This window comes from Equus przewalskii, chromosome 24 (assembly GCF_037783145.1).
Source record: "Equus przewalskii isolate Varuska chromosome 24, EquPr2, whole genome shotgun sequence".
NCBI lineage: Eukaryota > Metazoa > Chordata > Mammalia > Perissodactyla > Equidae > Equus > Equus przewalskii.
The window spans coordinates 19,959,035-19,984,795 of NC_091854.1; the positions used below are offsets into that span (position 1 = coordinate 19,959,035).

The 25,761-nt window shown below is 41.7% G+C and overlaps 1 protein-coding gene across 3 annotated transcripts in view; it reads right to left on the reverse strand.

Annotated features, from left to right (window-relative positions):
- The window catches only part of GIPC2 (GIPC PDZ domain containing family member 2), a 77,131-nt gene that overhangs the window by 11,098 nt on the left and 40,272 nt on the right, over positions 1 to 25,761 (reverse strand). For all 3 annotated transcript variants that reach the window (XM_008518999.2, XM_070592808.1, XM_070592809.1), the window contains exons 3-4: positions 21,265 to 21,445; positions 3,876 to 3,982 (exon numbers count right to left, since the gene is read on the reverse strand). In XM_008518999.2, the coding sequence (XP_008517221.2) occupies positions 3,876 to 3,982; positions 21,265 to 21,445 (288 nt within the window). The remainder of the gene's footprint in view (positions 1 to 3,875; positions 3,983 to 21,264; positions 21,446 to 25,761) is intronic.

Here is a 25,761-nt window from a genome sequence, read left to right on the forward strand (position 1 = left end):
AACATGATTGGATATATTTTATTATTTTTTCAAAATCTTGGTTTAATATTTGCTCAAATCTGGTTCTACGTTCAGCTTATTTGAAATACTTGGTTTTAAATGGCTTCATAGCTAAAAAAGAAATTAGCCAAAGAAATTGAATGCAAAACCACAGCTGCAAATGTAGAATTTAAGATTAGATTATAAGAAATTCATAATACTTTTAATATTGTTATAAATATATGTTACTTCGTATTCTCCAAACTTATTTTTAAATATGCATCTTATTGTAAATAAAATTTAATTTTTATTTCCTTGAGGATATTATTACAACATTCTCATATTCCCATTTATCTGAACTAAGGCTTAGAAACAATAACAGATGATACACCACTCTCGCCTTCTCTACAGTGTATTTTGAATGGTCTGGTGAAAGCAACAGGCTCTCAAAGTAACTCAGATGTTTACCTTTGTATCCAGCAGCCATACTGTAAGTTTTCGCAACAAGTATCAGTACTTCTCATACCGAATCCGACATCAATATTTTACCATTCCACCTCCTAAACAGCTCTTGATCTCATCGGCTCTCCTCCATTCACATTCTGATTGCTTGGGTTCAGCCCTCCTCTTCTCTTATGTGCAGAGGTTTCCTAATTTGCCTCCCTGCCTGCAACCTTCACCCTCTCAAATGCACCCTGCTCAACAACCCACCCCCCACCCCAACAAAGGAATTTTTCTAAAATGCAAAATTGATTATGTTGCTCCCCTCGCAATTCTTAAATGGCTCCCCCATTATGCACAGGCCCTTCACATCCTGACCCAGGTCAATACTTCCAGCCTCATCACCCCCCACCAGGTACCTCCAGCACTCCACACTCCAATTTGATGGACACTTACAAGGTCCTCAAGCCCATCATTGTTTCACGCCTAGAACACTCTCCTGCTCATCTTAAACCAACTCCATCATTTCTCCTGGAGGGAAACTCTCCCTGATGGCCCCTCTTTCCCCATCCCTGACAACGGAGATCAGCCCCTCCTTTGGGACATTAACCCTATTGCCCCTGGTTTGTAATAGCCTCCTTTCATGGCTCTCTCCCTTTAAAGTGAAAAACCAAGGTCTTTATTCATCTTCGTATCACCAGCACCTGGACTGTGCCTATCTCAGCACATACTCACATACTGAATAAATTATGAGGTACACACATGGGGCATCTTTCACAGTTTTCAGAATTTGTGTTCTTTTATAAGGGGATGATTTGTTTGAAATCTATAAATCCTTTAATGTCTGAAATTAGATTGTAAGTCATTTGTATCAAATTCAATCTTAGCACCAAACTAGCTTTTTCCTTTTATTATGAGCTATTTTTAATTGCCCCAGTTAATGGGACAGACTATGCAAATCAAAACAGAGTTTCAGATGTTTATCTTTGAATGAATCTTTCCTACATCCCCAGATAGATCTTCGGCTACTCCTTTTCATGCCAGCACCTTATACATAACAGGTACTTAACAAATATTATTCGTTACGCTATTAGAAGATGACCCTCCTCCTGAAGTGACGCGGAGTTTCTCCTGCTGACCCCGCCTCCTTTGCGGTTCAAGGTCTGTCCTATTTTCCTCACAGCCTCACTCTCCTAGCTCCTCACTTCTGGCTCCTTCCAACTGTTCCTCTATTCTTTTACAGGCTTCTTTCTTCCACGGGTTTGTTCATTCGTTCAATAAACAGTTACTGGCCTGCAGCCGCATGCCTGGCCGTGTGCCGGACAAAGGAACAGTAACGACTCAGCGTGACCAGAAGGCTCTGCCCTGTCTCTTTCACACACCTCATCGTAGCTCATTTTCAAAATGCTTTTGGCTCTCTCAGGTCTCTTCATCTCCATTTGCCAGGACAGGGGCACCCGACTCAAAATCTTCCTCTGGGTTCCCCAAAAGTGACAACATCCTGGGTGACTCAAACATTCAGAAGGACAACCTTGGCCTCAGGGTTCCTGGAGTGTCTGCTCCAACAAACCCCCCTGGACGTCATCACCCCACATGCTCTGGGCTCCCCCTCTGTGAAAACAGCCTCCTAACTGTTCACTGTCTTACTCTTTTGCTCTCCACACATGTGAAGAACCCTAGGACAATACACACATGGTGAACCAGACGGGCTGGTATCTGCACCCCTTGCTGCAGGAGCTCCTGAGTCTCAGATGCCCGCCTGCCCTCCCCTCTGCCTGCACAATGACTTCCTCACCACCATCTTCGCTATTGCGGGTGGGCCTGACCTGCCCTTGACACTTGGAATCCTTTCCGCTGCTGTCCCTTCCCCCTGCCAGCCTCTTCTTCCACCCCTTTCCCTCCGTTTGTCTCTTTTCCTGCTGGTGTTTTTCACTCAAATACTGACCCAGTCAATCAGCAAAACCCTTACTCTTCTCAAGCTTAAGTGAATTATTTATTAATTCATTAATTCAGCAAAGACTTGAGCTCCTTTGATGTGTCAGGTACTAGGTGCTGGGGATACTGAAGGAAACAAGACATGTGAGCAAAGCACCTAACAATAGACAAAAAGGAAATAAAGATATGATAAGTCCTACCGTGTTTAGCACTTCGATGAAACTAAGAGCGAGGAGGATTGAGCAGCAGGAGGGGTGGTGGGAACTGCTACTTACATGAGATACTCAGCGAAGGCCTTCTAGTCAAGGTGACACATGGGCAGAAACCTGAAGGCAGCAAGTCTGCAGGCTGTGCCAATAAATGGGCAACGCCCTCGGACAGAGGACACAGCTGTACAAAGCCCCTGAGGTGGGACACATCTGAGTGTCTGGGGACAGCGAGGAGAGCCCTGTGGCTGGAGCAGAGGGAACAGGGGAGTGATGGGAAATAAGGTCAGAGAAGAAGTGAGAGTCAGAGCATGTTTGTCACTCTAAGGACTTTAGCTTTCATTCTGAGGGACATAGGAAGCCCTTGGAGGGTTTTGAACAGAAAAGTAACATGCTCTCATTTGGGGGGGGGGGCCAGTTATTTTATTTTTTGGTGAGGAAGACTGGCCTTGAGCTAACATCTGTTGCCAATCTTCCTCTTTTTGCTGGAGGAAGATTGTTACTGAGCTAACACCTGTGCCAGTCCTCTTCTATTTTGTATGTGGGATACCACCACAGCATGGACCCACAAGGGGTGTATAGGTCCGCACCCAGGATCCGAACCCACAAACCCCAGGCCCCAAAGTGGAGTGAGCAAACCCAACCACTATGCCACCAGGCTAGCCCCATCACTTATGTTTTTAAAAGATAATTCTGGCTGCTGTGCTGAGCACCAAAGGAGGGAGGGTGGGGTGAACACAGGAAGACTGACCAGAAGGTGGCTGTGATATTCACGAGAAGATGTTGGTGCCCTGGGTCAGGGTGCTGGGGGTAGAGGTGAGAAGTGGTTGGATTCTGGCGTATTGTGGAGGTAGACCCACTAGAATTTGCTGATGGAAGGGATGTGGGACATGAAGAGTCAAAGATGACTACAAAATGTTTTCCCTGAGGAGTCTTTCATTATCAAAATGTTAAGTATGTCTGCTCCCACAGGTGGCTCTGAGACTTCTCCTTGGTTCTCAGAGCTTTAGATGATTCCTTTTACATTTTTGAGCCAGTCCAGATGTCTACAGACTCTGGAAAAAGTTGTCTGCTGGAGCTGAGGACTGCTACAGATCACAATCTCTTCTCATGTGCTCAGTTTCTCTATTTCCTTGTTAAATGCCCTCAGTAATTTTCATATTGTTCCAATAGGCCATGAATTAAAGTCCACGCTTTAAGTAGAATCTATGGTATTTTATTGAACTTTGTGATTTTACCTTTATCTCCAGCTCTAATAAATACGAACGTCCACACATTTCCAAGCAGAATGGGAATTAAACAAACATAACATACCACTTCTTCCACGGTGGCAGGACCTTTCGATCTCAGGCGAAGTGTCCCCTTTGCAGTACCGATTTTTTCCACCGACGACTTTCCACCTTTGGACCTTGGCTCAATTTCTACAAACATACAATGGGTGGGGAAGGTGTATATATTCAGAAAGAATTCCAACAGCCTGCTGTAGAAGCTAATGCAGTTTCCATCACAAGACTGTGTACAATTATTGCAGAGATTTGATAAAAGGCCTTCTTATAGAATTCTTACAGAATTTCCCAAACCAAGATAAATTCACCTGCCACCTATTATTCTCACACAGGAGTCTCTATCAGAGGTCTGGGTACAAAAAAGGAAAAGGAATACGTGAAATGTACAGATGGGACACACTGGAAGTTGTAAGGAATAAAAAATAAAACAGTTGGCTTTATTGTAGGAGTAAAGAGGTGTACGAGGCAGGAAAGCAGAGGCAGAACTTCAGCGGGACTTCAACAGATCATGAGGAAGAACGGGAGTCATGTCTTGGGAGAGAACCTATGGGTACCTTGGGGTACCCGCCTATCAAGCAAGTTACAGCTCTCATTTTACAAAAAAGGAAATCGAACTCAGCAAGAAGCAGAACTGGGATTCAAATCCAGGTCTTGTGATCCCAAAGTCCGCATGCTTTCCTCAACACACTCCAACACTGCGCCCCCTGGAAGCACAAGGGACAAATTCAGAGGTGACGTACTGAGAGAAGCAGTTCCTAACGAGGTCAGGAACAGGTTCCAAGGAAGGAATTCCTCTCAGAAGGCAGGCAAGGGGACAGAGAGCAAAAGTCCCCAGGAAGCCACTCCTTTCCTTATGCTTGTTTTGTGTTTTATTTTTGTTTTTCCAATGCACCAAGAGCCACCCCCCAATACCAAGCAGCAGTGTAAATGGGTGAAAGGGGAGGGTGGGCACTGAGATCACTGGGCGGGGCGTGCCCCATCACTGCCACTCCAAGAACTTCCTCTCTCATGGGAAGGTAGGCCCTGCAAAGCCAGATCTACTTTTTTGCAAAGAAACTGGATATTCAGAATTTTGTACGAATCTCCTAATTTTTAAGCTTTAGCAACTAAATCAAACTTTTAAAAATAACACATTGGCAAAAATAAAAAAGATCTGTGGATCAGATTCCAACCACAGGTCACCGATTTATAACTTCTGCAAATATCTCCCCAAATCCCATTGTCTGAGGACCCCATGTGGCAGCAGTCTGGGGCAAGAGCTAGGGCGGTGGCGGGATGCTGCACCAAGAACTGGAGATAACTGAGCGCCAGTGAGACATCAAGGACAGGCTGGTAAATGCAAGCAGGTAGTGGGGTCTGTACAAAACTCTCAAGACATAGACGTCAAGAGACAGTCTTACTGACTTAGAACCCAGAATAATTCCCATCTTCAGCAAGTACTCCTTGGCTATTGGGAATCTATTCCAAAGTGACTGAAGATTTTACATGTTAATTTTAACCTGCATTCAAGGACACAATCACCAAAACATAAAACATAAGTTTTCCTCTGAGAATGAAATCATTAAAAATTATCACAAGTAGACCAGCTCCCCTAAGCAAAAACCTATAAATGGTGGCTGATGATGCTAAGGCTAATCATGGTGACCAGAGAGATTCTCAGGAGACCAGAGCTACATCAGCAAGTCTACAGCGGTGGCCATACCAGTCACACTACACCTCATCTGAGGAAAGGATGGATTAACAGCAGCAAGATGCTCAGTGGAGAGTTTCCAAAAGGGTGTCCAAAGAAAAAGATGAGGTAAGTATGTCATCAGCACTGTCTAGGATTCTGTACTACCCAGCAACACTGAGTATTCTCAGCTGAGACTCACGTATGGATCTAAAGTGGTCAAGACAGTCTCAGCTCAATGGTACACCCCTTCAAGATACACACCCTTATGCCCCCACTCCTCTCACCACACACACCCCAGCCCACTGTGATTTCACCAAACAACCTACTCAGTATAATTTGTCTCGCATATAAATTTCCTACAGGGTAGAAAATGAACTGCTCAGCTAACATGTGCTTTCACCTACCACTCTATACACATTTCTAAATGTAAAGTAGTACACTGGCCTTCTGGCTTATCAACAAGTCTCTTGTAAGTTTGGTGAGTATGATATAACCTGGAAAATCGAATAATTCTGGATACAGTGAAAAAGTAAAAGGTTTCTGGGATTTATGAAGCTAAGGACCCAGACTCTAGGATGTGAGAACTTCAGGAAGAGATTGTCATCCATGCCTGAGAAGTCAGCCAGCCTTCCTAGATGATGTCTGTCTTACCTTGCTCTTACCTGCAGCATCAGTAGCTAAAAAGGAAAATGTATGTCAAATGGGAGATTTTTTTTTATTAATAAGCTTTATTTTTAAAGCATTTTTCCATTCAGAGCAAAATTGAGCAGGAAGACAGATTTCCCACATACCTCCTGCCCCCACGCACGCACAGCCTCTCCCAGTGTCAACAGCCCCCACCGCAGTGGTGCTCAAAGCCCATAGTTTCCATTAGGCTTCACTCTTGGTGGTGTACATTCTGTGGGTTTGGACAAATGAATAAAGACAAGTATCCACCACTGTAGTATCACAGAGAGTAGTTTTACTGCCCTAAAAACCCTCTGTGCAATTCTGTCTGGCCCAGATTTTTTTTTTTTTTAAATCTTTGCTTGTCGACCCATCTTCTCCTCGAGAATGGTATCTCAAAAATAACCACTTGGTGGCACCAAAGCAAAAGTTAAATTTTCAGTTCTGGCTTAGATCGCCTCTAGAAAGGCAGTTTTCACGGCTAAGGAAACAGAAGCCATGTTTCTCTGTGATCCTGACTCAGGGACATAAGTCAACCTGTTTACACATGAAAACAGGCAGGATGGTCCTGTTCACCCACAGGGGAAAAAAAACAAGTTTTGTGGGTTTTAAATGCTTAGAAGATTGTGAATGTTTTCAGTCTGTCCTACTTTGGGGGTGCAGGCCTGTTTAAGCACGTCTAACCAACCAGGCCAAGCCCTAAATCAGTCACTCCACTTCTCCTGAGTAGATGTGCTCCAGGCCTCTCCCAGGGCTGAATAACGAGAGGGATGCTGTTCCTACAGCAGACACCAGTACCCGGCCTGCAGCCAGCTCATTCACTAGACTCAGGGCCCCCCACTCCTGTGAAGCATACTGACTACCTGCCTGCTGCAGGCCACTTAGGGCACAGGATACGCACAGCTGGGGGCGCACAGCTGCCCCCACGGTTGAATTGAATGTCACCAAGAAGCAGTCATGTCTGTTCCCAAACCCTTTCGTGGCAATTTTATCTGTTACTCTAATTATACAATTTAATTTAAAAGTACATGAGCTGATGAAATAGGCGTGAAACAAGGAGTTATTACTGCCATAAAAACTAGGTTAACTGCTTTGGAAAGACTCCATACAGGGCGAGTCGCAAAAAAAAAAAAAAAAATTAGGTGTGGGCAAGATGATGCTAGGAGGTTAGAAAAAATATCTTTAAACATCCAGCGTTTCATATATCTCGGTTTTAAAAATGAAACAGAACCCAGAGACACACGTTAAGACTGTGACTATGTAAGCACGACTTCACAGAACGCCAATTTGTGTCCTCTACTCAAAGAAAGGGTCTTTTACACGAAAAGAGTGGTAAAAGAATGTATACATTTTAAATTAAAATGTTTATATACACTTGCATCATTCTTTATGATACCCCGTTTCAACTGGCATCTTCAATAAACAGACCAACGCCCGGTCTCTGCTACAGCATAAAGGCCAGGGGGAGAGACGGGGAAATGGGGGAGGCGGAAAGATGTGTCCAGTCCCACCCCAAGCCCTAGGGAAGACGGGGGGCTGACAGAAGCCAAAGGGCTATTGTGAGGAGGAGCACAGGCAACGTGACTTAGCTCCCCAACAGACACAGGGTGACACCATGGGAAGAAAAAAAATCAATAGCATTTTGGTGACAGAAAGGAAACAAACCAATCACTTTGAGTTCAAAACTGTGAGATAAACATCCTAATATGATTCATTCGATTTCTGCTAAAAGTAGAGACCTCTTTTATTTTTCTGATTTCTCAAACACATATTTTACATCTGGCCCTTTTTAAATGTCTGATCTGAGGTCTGATCAACTCTACCTTCACACTCAGTTTTCAAATGTGGTATCGTAAAGCCTAGGAGTAATTTTCTCAATTGCATTCTGATTGTTGATATCTAATGGTTTCCCCTGTGAGAAAACTAATAGTTGGTAGGAACTGTATTGTTATCGGTAGGGCAGTGGCTAAGAAGATTCCAAAAGCAAGGAGTGCAAGGTTAATGTTTCTGGGTCCCTCCCAACCAGGTGATCTCAGTTCACTAGGCCTCTACGCATCCTGGGATGATTCACTGGGAACTTTCTTCCCACTCGGTCCCTAAGAAGCTGAGTGTGCATGGACGGCACCAGAGCAAAGGACTTGGGCATAAAGGACAATTCTCTCAGACGTTTAGGCCAAGGCTGCAAATAGGTTCAGTGTTAGATGTGGTCCACAGAAATGTTTCTTGGGTATGAGGGATTTTTAGATTTTTTTAATTAGTTGCCAACTTTTAGAAGTTGGGTGATTTCTCATAAAAATTCAAATTTTAAGTTTCTCTTGAAGACTGACACATTGCTACAAAGCAATAATAGGTAGGGTCCACACCTTTACCCAGAGCCCGCAGTTCTCGGCTCGCATTTTCAGACAACCTCTCAAGTGTAATTTCTCTCTACAAGTGGCTATCAAGCATTATACACTGTTTCTTATACTACTATTATTCTTCGAGTGCAATCTTATTTCAAAGAAATATACATAAACACACATACACGAAACGTCATCTAGGGACAATAAAGTAGAACGGCTGGGGAAAGTCAAGTTAAAGGTAATGTCTTTTTTTAACTGAGCATTTAATATGAGACAGTTATTACTATCGTAATTTTATGGTTGAGGAAACCAAGGCTTGGAGAAGTGAAACAATTTCACCAAGGTCACAGCCAACTGGTAAGTTTAATTCTATTAAAGATTATGAGTTGCCACTGGAAACAGACATTAATTAGTTGGTTGTCTTCTCAGGACCCATTGGTCATTTGAGGGTCACTGTGGGTCAGGGGAAGCTGATTGCTCCCAGCTTCAGGGATGGGACACATGAATGGGCCAAGCCAATTGATGCCCTTCATCACAGTGACTGTGTCAAAGGCAGGCATGTGACCAAAGTCAGTTAAGTCAGAATGAATCTAAGGACTTTTCCTAGAAATTCTGAGGCAAGGACACTCTTCTCTCCCGTTCTATATGAATAAGGAAGCGGATGGCCCCAGCAGTTGCTGACCACCATCTTGGGACACAGCGTGGAGCTAAACTTAAGATGATATCTAAATCATGAAGCTGATGCCTGGGCAGCAGAGCAGAGAGAAAGGGCCAGAAACTGAGTCCCGATCACCCCGTATGGGCCCTACATAGAGCTTTGCTAACGCCAGCATCACTCTCGGACGGTTGATTTACTTCCTTTCTCTGCATAAGGCAGTTCGCTAGGGTTTTCCACCATCTCCAACGGGAAGACCCTTCACAGACACAGAATTCTGTCTAAGCAGCAAAGCGACTCTTCCAAAAACGCCTGGACGTACACAAGGGCACGGTCCATAAACAGCTCGTGTCCTTCCCGCCCTACTACCACCCCAACACACACACACTTCTCAGAATAGTTGACATCAAATCTAGTTTGTGTCCCAGAATTTAAGATTTTAACTGCACAGTCCCTTTTTTCATGTGTCCTTTCTCTCTCTGACATTTCTCAGACTTTAGAGAAGTCGGGGGTTTTTCATTTGTTTTAATTCAGCTGGTAGGGTGCTGGGGCAGATAAAAAGCAAGGAAAAGGAGGCAAGTCCCAGACGCCACGTGCGTAAGGCGCCGTTGTTGCCTGTTGAACCAAAAGGGCTGCCAAAACCTCAACCAACACCATAAAAAAACACAAGGTGCCCTTAACTATTCCTTTGATGAGACTGAACAGTGCATGACAAGTGTCAAAAGTGGAATAACTGTGCCCAAAATCTTCTTGTTCTTTAGTTAAGGTATCATTTGAGAAAAACCCAGCCCTGTTTTTATAACTCCCTGAAATCATGGGCAAAACTTAATATGCATCTCCAGGAAGAAGGCTCCACAGAGCTTTAATCCAGAGGGGACCACGTTACAAAAAAGATTACAAACCTCTAGACTCCAATTTGAGGAAATTTTTTAAAAAGGGTGATAGCTAAAATATTTTATTTTTACCCTTTTATTTATCATACTCCAGTATGATTTCACCATGGGGATTCAAAAAAAACTAAACACTATTGTTCACTTTTATTACTGGTTTATTGCATATATTTTTCCCCTAGCCTTTAAAAAGTTAAGTAGTTACCAAAACCAATTTAAAGAGTCAAAACAATATTCTACCACATTTCTCACATGAAACCATTTATAATAATATTAAAGAAAGCTGCTTAAAATGAGAATAATCATATGCTTAAAAACTACAAAGTGACTAAAAGTGAGAATGATCTAGTTTCTCTACTTCCCAGCCTAGGAATACGAGACTTCCTCTTTTAAAATAATTGTTTTCAGGTTATGAAAATTAATATGTTCCTTTTACATTTAAAATGTGAAAAACAAAAAGCCTAAAGAAAGAAATGTCATTCATAAACTCACCATCTAAAGATAACAACTGTTAACCTTTTCATACACTTACACTGAGACTCACTTTTCTTCCACATTTAAAGATAGTTTTTACAAAAATGGGGTATTACTGTACATTCTTTTGTAATCTGCCTTTTCACTGAATAAATCAAACATTTTTCCATATATAAAGGGAATTGATTATCTACTTAGATTTTTCTGAAAACATACCCTGACCACAATTTTGAGTATAATTTGTTAGACCTGTTTTCCTATGGTTAAATGACAACCTTCATTATACAAATACCCTCTGGCAGAATAAGTATTACTGGTATAATTGCTGTTTTTCTAATAAGTTACATTATATACATACTATTCAGCTATATCAAAGGAGCCACTTTACATATTAGCATTTTTGATCCCTTCATCCTATATTGCTATTTTAACTAGTAAGTTTAAAAACAGCTGAAAATGGGGCCAGCCCAGTGGCGCAGCAGTTAAGTGCACACGTTCCGCTTCTCTGCAGCCCGGGGTTTGCCAGTTTGGATCCCGGGTACAGACGTGGCACCACCTGGCAAAAAAAAGCCATGCTGTGGTAGGTGTCACACATATAAAGTAGAGGAAGATGGGCATGGATGTCAGCTCAGGGCCAGTCTTCCTCAGAAAAAAGAGGAGGATTGGCAGTAGTTAGCTCAGGGCTAATCTTCCTCAAAAAAAAAAAAAAAAAAACAGCTGGAGACTATAATTTACCTTCTATTCATGGTTGTTATTAATTCCAAATACTCCTTAAAAAACATTATAGTTCTAAGAACTCAATCACTGTTTAGGGTAAACATCTTGGGAAATTCAGATAACAAAGTTTTTAGTAGATTATAATAATTTCACTTTTCTCAGATTAAAAACATGAGCACTTAATAAAAAAAACCTTTTTTCTCCCCAAAACCCCAGTACATAGCTGTATATCCTAGCTGCAAGTCATTCTAGTTCTTCTATATGGGACACCACCACAGCACGGCCTGATGAGCTGTGCTAGGTCCGTGCCCGGGATCCAAACTGGCAAACTCTGGGCCAACCAAGCTGAGCGTGCAAACTTAACCACTCAGCCACAGGGCTGGCCCCCTAACAAAAAACAATTTTAATGAGTGTTTACAGCTAGAGTAGAAAAGAGAACATATTTAACCTGAGTCTTTTTCCAGCTGGTTCTTTTCATTAAAAACACATTTATCACTTACACTCAATATTCATCTAACACGTGCCACGCCCACAAAAGGGAACTGGCTCTTCATTTATCTTCTCCCATGGCATCTTTGTGGTAAATGTCAAGCCAACATCCAGCTAGATATAAGAAGGGCAGAACAAACTGTACTGCATAAAAAGATGATTAAGTGCTATGTTCTACCCCCCGAAAATTTGTCACTATGAGCACTTTAAACTTTTGCCAAAAAATATACGAGAGTACCACGGTCAGATAAAATGTAGTACATTTAAAACTGAACTTCTCTCCCAGACTTTCTCCCAAACTATTTCTGCATCCCAACTGCCTCATTCCCAATGATCACTCTCCTCACAGGCTCCCCGGATAGAAACCTAGGGAGCAACCTTTGCTTCTTCTGAACCTTTCCTCCTCTCTCCTTTAGCTGAGCAGCATCAACCCACCTCCTACCCCATTTCTGCCTTCGCAATATTACTCAGGCTTTTTTCTTTCTCTCAAATTCCCACTCCTACCCTAACCCCAGCCCTTATCATTTACTCCTGACTGTTGCAGTGGCCTCAGACAGGGTTTCTCCTCTAGTCAAATATAGCCACATTGCTCCTCTGGGCTTAATGCCCCCAAATCTACTTCATCATGGCATTCTTCAGTTCTGATATCTAAATGATCCCCTATTATCCTCTACAACAAGCTCAGGTTCCCCACCTCATTTTCAGAGCTCTTCTTAATAAGGCCTGGAGCTGCTTTTGTAGCCTGATTTGCAGCAGTCCCTACAAGAGTAGGCTCTTCACCGCCCTGAACACTTCCCACAGGAAACCCCCCTTGTCTACATTTTCCTTCCCATCTGCCAAGGCCATCTTCAAGTGCAATCTTCTCTAGAAATCTTTCTCACTTAGTCCAGCCTATTCATATCTTTCCCTTCTCTGAACACCAATTTAAATTTCTATAGTGTTGGGGCTGGCCCGGTGGCGCAGCGGTTAAGTGCACACGTTCTGCTTCGGCGGCCCGGGGTTCGCTGGTTGGGATCCTGGGCCGAAGACATGGCACCACTTGGCACTCCATGCTGTGGTAGGCGTCCCACATATAAAGTAGAGGAAGATGGGTATGGATGTTAGCTCAGGGCCAGTCTTCCTCAGCAAAAAGAGGAGGATTGGCAGCAGATGTTAGCTCAGGGCTAATCTTCCTGAATAAATAAATAAATAAATAAACTTCTATAGTGAACTTAAAATTTTACTCCACAATTCTGAAGATAACAAACGTCAGATTGAATCTGACTTGGAGGCCCCCACTCCACAGGTTTGGTGAGAAATTGAGTCTGGCTTTTGCTTTGGAAGTCTCTCTGCCCCTCTTGAGATATAGAGGCCTAATGCTGTGCTCAGGCCCACACGGACTCTACCCTGAAGCTCTCTGGCTAAGTCAGCCTGTCCGCTTGCAGGCTGAGCCCAGAGCACAGAGGGCCTTTCACCCCAGATTGCAAGGCCACAGCTTCTGAAGCTCTCATATCTCTATGCAACTCTATTCGGCATCCTGTCACCTCTCACGAGGAGTTCCATGGGAACAGGACACTGGTGGGACCTACAATAAACCACTCATCCCAGGCTTTCTCTTTGGGGAAGTTCCTTCCCAATCTTACCGTTTCTCCCAGCCCCCATCACTCTCTAAACCTAGAGCCCCTCCCAATCATAGACAAGTCAACTCTCAGCTGAACAGCACTTTGTTTAAATCCGCATTTCAGCACACACCAAACTTTGCAGTATACTCTAAAGAGGCAGTAACACAAGGCTAAGAACACAGGCCTTGGGAGCAAACAGGACTGGAATACTATCCTTGCCCTTCCCGCCCGCCACTGAGGGACCTTCCCTTGGTATTTAACTGTCCAAAGTCTCAGTTTACTTATCTGAAAACCCCGCAGGAATGGCATGACAAAATCTGGCAGTAACAGCAATAGTCCTGGGAGTAATGACTTCCGTTTACGTAGCACTATGCACCAAGCACTATTTTAAGCACTTCACATATGATAACTCATTTGATCCTCACAACACTTTATGGATAAGTAAACAGGCACAGAGCGGGTCAGGACCTAGTCCAAACTCACATGGGAATAAGCAGCAGAGATATGAGTTAAACCCAAGCAGCTCGGCTCAGAGTCTATGCTCTTAACCACTGCATTCTATTGCTTCTAATAAGCGTGCAATAAATGGTGGTTATTACTGCCATTAATAGAATTGATTCTCAAAGTACCTGCCTCTTTATGTAAACTGTAAGCTCCCTGAGGACAGCCGACATACTGACTCATCTGTAACTCTTGCTAGAGCGCTGGCTCTGGGGGCTCCCTTCGTGGGTTAGAAGCCTGCCCCCATCTCTCACTAGCTAGCTCTAAAACCTTGGACAAAGCACAGATTTGTATGGTTATAAGGATTAAGCGATTTCCTACTTAGAAAGTACTTAGAAAAGTGAATAGCAGCTACTGCAATGAGATACTGATACATTGCATTATTTGATATGAGACCATCCTGTCTTCCAGGATCTGGAACAGTGCCAGAGTCTTCAACAAATACTTGACAATCACTAGCTCACCTACACTGTTTTTCCTGTTTCACGTGGGTTTATCTTGTTTCCAAAATTATTCCTTCAAGAAAAGGCTACACCTTCATAATACTAATTTTTATTGAAGACTTACTATGCTCCGGAGACTGTGCTATGATTTTTTTCATATGTTTGATCGTTTAATCCTCACAATGGCCCAATGTGGCAATACTATTACCATCTTCACTTTTTGTATAAAGAAACCAAAGCATAGAAAGTTTAAGTAATTCACCCAATGTCACATTATCACATATGCCCATATGTGACAGAGGTGACATACTTAACTACCTGCCCCTTGTTTGTCTTTTGTAACTTTTTTCATATTCCCCAGGATATTTTGTAGAACTCAGTATATATGAAAAGGTACCAAAAGTGTTTGCTGGTTGAAAATTTTTTACTAGAAATAGCATGAAAAATAGAAAGTACTTCTCAGATGTTTGAAATGTCTATCTAAAAAGTCATATAAAAGTTAAAAGCCAAAGTTTCTAAATATGAAATAGTCTTAGTCTTTGAAAATGAGCACACCAGTGAAGCTGAATCATGAAGATGAGGTCCGAGTTTTCCAGCTGTGAATGACTCAAAGGACTCAGAAGTCCTTCACATACTGAACATCCTATTCTGATGGACACACAGCACAGAAATGAAACCTCTAAAAGAAGACAGCCCAGAGATCTGGGGCCAAACCTAACCCCAAAACAAAGATTATTAATGCTTTAGGAGGTAAACTTTTTCTTTCAACTCCCTTTCTGATTTTGAAAACACTTTACAGAAACATTTCAGGTCTCCTTCCACAAACCTCTTTTCATAAAGGGCAATAATCACAAATTAAAGAAATTCTCCAGGACAAATCGAGGAGAGACTCTCATCTAAGTAAAACTGAACTGAAGCCTCATAGATTTAATAGTTATTTTTCTGCAGTTAAGAGGCCTCATAGGAAACAAACCAGTTGAACTGGTCCTCGAGCCAGTTAAATGGAAGAACAGATTTTTATAGTCTTGAGAAAATCTAGGTTTACAGGGCAAACTCTGCAGGGTTGAGCTCATTGTAGAGACATGTTCCTTTTCATTGGCAAAAGGGGAAAGGAAGTGAGCCATGCCCTAAAAAAATATCACTAGACACATTCCAGCCGATACTTGATAAGGACTGGGAAGGCTGCCATCAACTCATGGCTAGAAGAAGGAAAATTTGGATCAGAAAGCAGCTGACCAGGAGAAATCACGTTAGGTATGGGAAAGCTTCCCCTATAAACTACAAATTTTTAGCAAGGGAGTCATTTAAACCAGTGGCTTTCAAATGTTTTTGTGCTGTGACCCACAGTGAGAAATATATATATATCAGGACCCATAAATACACACAAATATATATATATATATATATAACTGAAACAAACATAATGTAACTGAAACAGTATTTACCCTTACTAGGCACAAAGCACTATGAAGTTTTCAAGTCTATCCTACTTTGTGTTCTAAACTCTGGTTGAGATCCACTGGATGATGAAAACAGTGACTTAACCTCTGACCAGCACAGGAGATTGTGAGGGTGTGTTTTGTAATGGCCTTTATTTCTCCCTCAGAGCCCCACAGCCACCTTCAGAAAGCTGCAGTGGAGCACCTGCTCTTGGGACAATTGACTTGTTCTTGGGTGCTTGGGTAAAGGCCACCCAGAAGCTAGCTGTCTCCTCCACGTCTGGCCATTCCTCACTGTGCTGGCTCTTCCTCCTTCTACCTCTTAAATGCTGGAGTACCCCCCAGAGCTCTGCTTTGGTCTTTTTCACTTATTACTCTGAGTTACCAGATTTCCATGGCTTCAAACTACCTATAAATCCCATTCCCTAGGCCCCAATCCTCAACATCCATCTACCTCTTACACGTTTCCAACTGAATTCTCCCACAGATTTCAAACTCATCAGGTTCAAAAACGTATTGAAGGAACAATCTCTCTTCTCTATCTCCCCACCCAAATCGATTCCTTTTCCTCATCTCAAGGAATGGCACCACACTCAATCCCTCAACCCAAGCCACAAATCTGTGGGTCGTTCTTTGCAATCTCTTTTCCTTTACCTCTTCCTCCAATGGGTTACCAATCCTACCTTCTTACTATCCAGTGGTACGTAGGTAAATAGCTAACTTAAATCAACTCTCCAGGCTAAAAACGCCCTCACTTGCAGCACTTGCCTATGTCTGTGATGTAAATCCCACCATAGCCAATTTCAAGCAACCAACTTGATGTTACTGAACACGGAGCTGTGAAGAGATGTGCACAAACGGCTCCAACACACCACTGCCTATTCTTCAGAACTAGTTCTTATCTCCATGCCTACTGGTATTGCCTTAATTCAGGATTTCATCTTCTCTCTCCTCCACCTACACAATGGAATCTATGGATTTCCTGACCTCTATCTCATAACCCACCCCTCCATCTGACATGGTCTCCAAAATCTCTTTCCACAATCCAAGCCTCATCATGTTACTCCTCTGCCTAAACCCCTCCATTGGTTCTCCATTGCCCGCTCTTTATCTTCATATATAAGGCCCTTGATTATTTGGTCCCTACTGATTCTTGAGCTTCATCTCTTATCATGCAACTATCTATAACCTCTACTCTAACCACCCTGACATATATGGTGTTCCCAAACATACGATACTGCTCCACACCTCCGCACCTTTGCTTATTCTATTCCTGTTCCCTAGGAGAACCTTCCCCAATTTGTTCACTGAACATGCCTCTTAAGAGTCAGCTCAAATCCCCTCTCCAGGAAGTTTTCCTGAACTCCTCAGGTAGACTTGATGTCTCCCACTTGTATATCTCCAGTACATTTTAGCACCTCTAACACTCTTTATTGAGTTTCTTTCATATCCATCTCCACCCACTAGACATGAGGTTCTTGAAGGCAAGAACTGGATCTTATTCATACCTAGCAGGTAGTATGGTGATAGAGTACAGCAGACTCTCAAGAAACAGTGACTATTACTATCCTGGCAATTAGCACCCTAAGACCGAATACACCAATTGCTCAAATATTTATTGAATGAAAATATCAGTATGTTCTTGCCATCTGCCCAAGGCCAGAGGACTGCTGAGATACTCAACCTGTACCTTATAGATTGTTAGGAAGCCCAAGCTCTACTGCCATAGTCAAAGAATTGCACTGTAATTTTTTTTGGCCTATCAGCCTCTGTGTCAGCTTCCTAGGGCTGCCATAAGAAAGGACCATCCGGCTTAAACAAAAGAAATTTATTTTCTCACAGTTCTGCAGGCTAGAAGTCTGAAATCAAGCTTTCACCAAGGTTGCTTTCTTTTGAGGCCTCTCTCCTTGGCTTGTAGATGGCTATCTTCATGTTCACAAGTCATTCTCCTCTATGTGTGCCTGTATCCAAATCTCCTCTCCTTATAAGTACACCAGTCATGTTGGATCAGGGCCCACCCTAATGAGCTCATTTTAACTTAATCACTTCTTCAAAGACCCTTTCTCCAAATACAGTCATATTCTGAAGTATTAGAGATTAGGACTTCAACATATTAATTTTAGGGTGACACAATTCAGTCCATAACAGCCTTCTACTAAACTGTGAGCTCCTCAAAAGACAGGAGATATAGCTTAGTCTTCTTAGTATCAGCTGTGCTAGTGGAGTACCTGGAACACAGCAGATTCTTAATGAATTACTTGTGGGATACATAAATAAAGGACCTTCCCAAACTATAGTCCAAATCTGGATTGTGCTCCCTTCCAAATCTGGTGGCCAGCACCAAGAATGTGGCTTTACTCTTTCTCTGAAAGAAAGCTTGATGCTATCATGGTCACTAGCTAGTCCATTGCCAAACAGCCATTTATACGGCACCCAACACTGAGCAGAAAAATAAAATCCTTAAGACCAGACACCCAAAGCCAATTGACAATACCCTCCTCCCTCCAGATCCATTCTGATACACTTAGATTGAAATTAACATGTATGGCTAGAGGCGCATTTGAAGTAAAGAGAAAACCAACACTGCTCTGCCCAAAGAACAAGGTGTTAACAGCTTAGGAGAAATGGTAAAATGGACATCTGCTACTTTTTTCCTACCCAAAAGGAAACTTCTCCCTCACTGTTCTGTGTGATTTGGGTGGGCCAATCAATGATGTAGCCTACCTTCCCCACTATCAAGATGGGCATGTGACCTAATCAGTACCCCCCTCACAGGAATTTGAATCCTGAGTGGAGTAAAATGAAGATAAGAAAAAATTGAAGGGAATCAATTACGCCAGTGCCATGAAATATTCCTGGTTCACACATCCCTGAAACAGCCTTAGTTCCTGACCCTCCCAAGGCTTGATCGACACTGTCTCTGTTTCTGAGACCTACCTGATAGTCTTCTCAAAAATTTCATTAAATTAGGAAGTGTTTATTTTGTAGCTCTCAATCAAAGAATCTTGGCACATATAATGGTCCCTTGAGTGGAATGTGGCTAGGGGTGGATCTAAAATATGGAAATGGGAGCAGGCAGTAAAGATTCTCCCATCCATGGCTGAGATATTCATGTGCTCATCATCCTTGTTATGCCACTGCAAAGCAGCCAACTATACTACTCCATCCCGTATTTTGGGGGACAGTCCACATGCCTCCACAGGCTAAATCTTTTGAGAAGTTAGTAGAAAAGTGTCAAAATACTGGAGTGTATGGCCATTTCTAACAGCTCTTGGTAAACTCCTAGAAATGACTCAGCTTCAGACAAGATGGCCTATGTGAATGTGGAGAAGAAAAAATTCTGCCCCATCTAGACTGGCCCTCTTCTCTGGGTAGGAATCCAAGATAGTAGCGAGTCAGATAGTCACAAAGGACTATGAAATTTGAACCAACGCATCAATGATAATGCTAGAAAACACAGGAAAGAAGGAAACAGCGAAAGACAGGATTCACACCAAGAATATTTGGGGAGGCCTGATCCTCCAAGTACCTCCCAATTTATCTCCCCTCCCCAACAGAGCCAAGTCCTGGGAGGAAGTCAGAGGATGAGGAACAAACTAGTGTTGCCTTTACCCCAGAGGCAAAAAGATAATGGCAAAAAGATAAGTAGCAAAATTAAGGGCTGAAGGATGGGCAGAGCAGCAAGGCCTACTTCTAAGAGGAAAGTCCCTAGGCTAGGGCCCAGAGTCAAGGACCAAGCCAGAGTGGCAAATGCACATAGACCAGTAGATTTAAGCTGGGTTGAGCTGAGCTAAGCTGCCATAGAAACCTTGGAACATAAAAAACTACCACTGCTCCAAAATCAATTTCCACATATCCTAACCCACAGCACCACCAGAATTTGGGATGCTGAAATAATATACCCACATCAGGAAAATCTTACCCAGTTCCTTCTCAAATGTGTCCACGGAATTCATATGAGGCAACAGAAAGCAGGTTCAATAATAGCCAGGCACATAAGGCAGTGCAGTACGCCAACCAGCTACATGTGTCTCAGATATTGAAGGAAAAAATCTAATCATGAAGCAATAATAACTAAATACAATAGCCTCCATAAAGTCCAAGACTAACACCAACCTAGCATCCAAGTTAAGGTGTATCAGCAACTTTCTACAAAGATACAGGAACCACAAGATTTAGACGCAGACGATAGGAAAGAAAATGGGAAAAGATTAATTCTGGAAAATAGATTATATGTTAGAGATAATTGTAGAAAGACATTATATTCCTTGAGTTGTGGTAAGAGAATGACTGAGTTACAAAGAGTCTAAATCAAATAAGAATATTTATCTCAAGCTGCCTACATCCTATCAGTTTATATGCTATGATACCTGAGGAGTTGGTGAGCAAACAAAGCCATTTCTAAAGGAGCTGCTGGGTAGAAAGCTGGGTGCTGCCCACTTCTTCTGGGGGAAGGGAGCTCAGATGTTGCAACGCGCCAGGCAGAATCAGTGTCTATAGCATTGATTCCTAGAATGGTCTCTCTGGGAGCAGCACCAGCATGAGGCATCCTTTTCTTACATCATCTGTGGAACTCTGTCTCCCACAAGTAATATCACCTACACTGTATTTCTATTAAATGGCACAGAATCACTTAGAAGCAGAGAAAATTTCCACTTCCACATGGCTAGGATCTGTCACTTACTCACCAAGGGAGGGGAAATGTAATTCCCCAGACCCCCCGGATTCTCCCACCATTTCCATTAAGTGCCCTGAGAAAAACAGCCATTAGAGACAAACTATAAGGAATACTTACATTCTATAAGCAAAGGAAAGAACATAAGGTGGGTGGGGTCATGGATGAGTAAGGGCAGGCCTAGAATGATTATTCTGAAGATATTTTAACAGTGATGAACAGTAGGCCATCATTTGGCTTATTAAAATAGTGCTGGGTAGTGAGAGAGAAGCTGGCACATTTTCCTGTAGATGAGGTGGCCCTGGGGGTTTGAACAACAGTTGGAACACAGCTGCCATGGCTAAAACCAAGCAAGTACAGATGCCACACCAAAGTGGAAGTAATCTCATATCATCCCCTGCTGCCAAATTCAAAATGCCAATGGAGGAAAAGTATTGAAGGAAGTCTTTAAAATAGACTAGATAACTGTTTTAAATACCAATTCTGTGTGTAACTAAAGTTTTTGCCGTTGAGGTCTATGAACAGCAGTTATTAAGTTTAGAGAGCTCAATCAAATGTCCGACTGCTCAGCAAGATGAATGAAATACAACGTGCTCTCTTAGAGTTTGGAATAGCCCCAAAGTCAAAGTCACTGGACATTATTAGACTTTGTAACTCCAAACGTCCTTTAGAAAACGTCCCTCTAGCAATATTTTTCTCCTTCAAGAGCTGTTTCCCTTATAGTGCCGTCCATCATTTTCTATGTTCTCAACCGACAGACTAAAAGTACATGGCACCACTTCTCAGTTCTCATTTCTCTTGGAAAGATAAGCCAAGGAAGGGAACATTTCACACACACACACAACCAACTTACCAAATGCTTTCTTAGGTTCTATTAACTTCAATGTAAAGAGTTCCTCTTTTTTTAATTCCTTTAACTTCTTAGCAACATCATAATGACGCCATCCAACGATATTTTCTCCATTTATGCATTCGATATGATCGCCCACACAGATTGTTTTAACTGAGTCAATTGTGCTACCATCTTTAATTCTCTGAAAGAAAATTAAAGATAACATATAAAATACAATTGTGTAACATTACTTTTCATGCTCTTGAGACATCATATACAATATATTGACATATTAGCAGTGCAGTTTAATGTTCAGTTAAAGACGGAAGGCCAAGGCAACAAAGGACAACCATCTCACCTCATTCGGAATTCCGCTCCATCAGCCACCGCCTCCTCTGAAAAGCTTTTCCTGACATCCCCCAGTCTACCTCCCCCAAGACTGGGGAAGGTGCCACTCTCATACCTCTATAGTAATTTTTGCTACATATGCTGAGCTCTAAGCTAAGCACTTAACATTCGTCATCTCATTTAATTCTAACAACCTTTATGAGATTCTCATGTCATAGATCTGGAAAATTGAGGGTTAGGAAGATCAAGGAATTTGCCAAGTTCAACACACCCTAGTGTGATTGTTCATTATGGCTCATCCTCCATTACTGAACTGTGATATCCTTGGGGACAAAGATGGTCTTATTCACCGCTGCATGCCCTGTGCCTAGACAATGCCTGCCCAGCAAAGTCCCTCCATGAGTGACTGCTGAAGCATTTCAACTTGAGGCCCATTGCATGAGAACAGAGACTGAGCTTCTTCTACTGAGTACGTTTTTTAAACCTTAGTTACAAATGCAGTGATTCAAGAACTGGGACAACTTTAGCTAAGAACACTGGTAACTGGTAAGGGACAGGTGTGGTTACCATTTGGAGAGCCAGTAAGAGTGATTTTAGACTATCATTTTTCATTTATATATTTCAGGTGAGGAGAACTTAGGATCCACGGGAAAACTTCAAATTGATCTTTTTAAAATCTATCTTACTTCTATACAATAAATCTATAGTGCAGAGTCTCAAAATGAGGCCTAAGACTCCCTAAGACAGACGGCACCAAGAATTTCTGAAAGGATTTTAGGGACAAGAGCTCCAGAAATCTCCATACAGGTAACAGCCCTACAAAAGTTGTACAAATTCTACCAAGGGAGTGAGGGATGGGGCAAAACGAAGGCCACACTCTGCCTCAGGAGTCACAAATCCTTCACGGGAATGACAGGACAGAAGTATTAGGGGTTGCTACTATGGTGTAATAAAAGCACGTGTGTTCCCCACTCTTGCCAGCTGAAGGAGTACCGTCCTCTGAATCAGCAGGGTGACTGATCCTGTGTCCAAGAGTTAAGAGAAAAACTGACCTCACGTACCCCAGCATGTCTCCATATTATCAGGAAAAAAAAATTGTGAAAGGCTAACCTAGGAAGGTTAGGCAGTTTTAATTTTTAAATTTTATTACTATACAGTCATGAGTCATTTAACAACGGGGACGCATTCTGAGAAATGCATCTTTAGGTGATTTTGTCGCTGTTCGAACATCACAGAGTGTCTTACACACACCTAGATGGTATATCCTGCTACACACCTAGGCTACATGGTACTCATCTCATGGGACCACCACTGTATACGCAGTCCGTTGTTGACTGAAACGTCATTATGTGGTGCATGACTGAATACCAAAACTCAGAAGAGGTTTCTTTTTCACCTCAAAATTTTAAGCACATTGCTACGTTCATTGTAATAATAACTGTTAATAGGCTTTGTGCAAATGAAACAATAATGCCAACTCAAACAGAGCTCATTATTTATAATTACAAATAGTGAATTATAAAGCAAAGAAACCAGAAACTTCATAATCTGACTGACGTTGTTTTATTATAAGTCCATATTAGCATTATAAGCTAACAGAAACAAAAGTAACCACAACACACCACTCAGTACAACTGGAGTCTCTAAACTGTCACAGAAAAATAAGCAAGATTAAACAAAAGACTAGAGTCTAAAAAACAAAGAAAAAATCTCTATTAAATATTCTGTCACCTGATCACCCTTAAGCCATTAGAGAACGTGAAAATCTTTAACTTTGGCTTTCTTAATTTTTAATTCTAATTTATCTCTTGATACCTTCTGAACACATTTTTTTCCTTTGTCAACTACACTATACAAATTTCAGTGTCCCATCACATATTTTTAGTTTTTTAAGACATTGTTATAACTTTATTAAAAATAAGCATTACATTAAATTAATTGAGAGATTTTAAAGATATGTATGAATCTTCCCAATAAATTAAAAGTCAGAGTAATGGAAATTTAGGTTTGCCTGGACCTATGAATGGCCACAGAGGTCACCAGCAGAATGCCCAGACGGTGGGAGGAAAGGCAGTTACCAGAAGTCAGAGCAGGCAGCAAGGCGAGAATCCAGGTGGGCAAGAGAAGAGTCAGAGCATATGTAATCATCAGGGGCAGCGGATAAGGATCTAGGATGAAGAGACAGGAAAATCAACATAAGAAATCTGGAGAAGAGAACCATAAGGTGGACCAGACGTAGAAGCAAAGTGGGAGACACTGATTATATATTTTGTGGTACCCAAGCCTTGGCCTCCCTTGTGCATAGACTAAAGGTAGCAATTGAGACAAGATTCCAAAATCTAATATACTTTGATAATCACATCATAACTTGATAGAGATTGATAACATTGCTAAAAGTGCTACTTGGAAACAAAGGACTAGGAAGAAAAAAGGAGAGGCATTAATTCTATACTTATATTTACTGAGTCACAATATCATTCTCTATAACACTTGGAACTTTGTCCCATCTGGCTTTGGAGCTTAATGCTGCAAAAAGCAGAGAAGACAAATATTTTTTGGAGATAGGATTTACAACATGACTAAACTTCGAGGTTCCTAACCATTTCAGACCATTATTATAGTATCGTCCATCATTCCATCCCCTATATTTACAGAACTCTGTCTTCTCAGCACAGAGATCAGCAGGCCTCTAGGGCAGCGTCCCACCCTCTTCAAAGTCTTAGGCATCAGATCCAAGGTTGTTTGTCAGATTCAAGGTTGTCTGAGCTGCATGCCCTCCTGCCACAGTCAGCTCTGCTGGCTGAACCTTTGAGATCTGTGCTGCTGAACCTCTCAACACTGTCCTCAAACCTTGTTTCATAATGATAAACTAACATTCATTTAACAATGCGAACAGTTATTTCATTTAGTCCTCACAACAAGCTTCATTCCAGTAATGAATGGGCAAAACAAGGTACAATGATTACATGGCTTGACCAAAATAACACAACAGACAACAGAACTGGGTTTCAAACAAAGGTGGTACCACCGCAGACTCTAGGACCCTAAATTATGAAGAAGCCCAAAATATTTACCATCTAGCCCTTTACACAGATGTTTGCCAACTCCAGTCTTCAACTGTTCTAGGAATGTATGGGTTTTGTTATAAGCACACTCTGAATTTTCTGATTAAATTACCTACATAGTCTTGTTCTGAGAAACTTAGAGACTTAGGTACTAAAATCATGAATGTTTAATCTGTTATCTTTTCACCTGAAATATTTCATCATGTACTATATTTATTTAATTTATTTAAACTAAAAACAAAAACAAAAATAATTCACTCATTCCTCTCACCCTCCACATCCCACCTCTGGCAACCACCAATCTGTTCCCTGTATCCTTGAGCTTAGTTGCTTTTAGACATTTTTTTTTTAATTCCACACATGCGATAGATCGTACACTATTTGTCTTTCCCTGTCTGACTTATTTAATTTAGCATAATGCCCTCAAGGTTCATCCATGTTGTCACAAACAGCAAGATTTCATTCTTTTTTATGGCTGAAAAATACACCATTATTTATATATAAACTACAATTTCTTTATCCATTAATCCATCAATGGACATTTAAGTTGTTTCTATATCTTGGATATTGTAAATAATGCCGCAATGAACATAGGGGTGCATATATCTTTCCAAATTAGTGTTTTCATTTTCTTCAGATAAATACTCAGAAGTGGAATTGATCATATGGTAGTTCTCTCTTTAATCTTTTAAGGAATCTCCATACTTTTTCCCAGAGTGGCTACACAAATTTACATTCCTACCAACAGTACACAAGGATTCCCTTTTCTGCATATCCTCGCCAACACTTTTTATTTCTATTGTTTTTGATAACAGCCATTCTAACAGGTGTGAGAGGTAATATCTCATTGTGGTTTTGATTTGCATCTCCTTGATGATTAGTGATGTTGAGCACATTTTCATGTACCTGGCAGTCACTTGTATGTCTTCTTTGGAAAGATAACTGTTCAGATCTTCTGCCCATTTTTCAATCAAATTGGGGTTTTTTGGCTATGGAGTTGTATGAGTCTTTATATACTTTGGATATTAACCCCTTATCAGATATATGATTTGCAAATATTTTCTCCCATTCAGTAGGTTGCCTTTTTATTCTGTTGATGATTTCC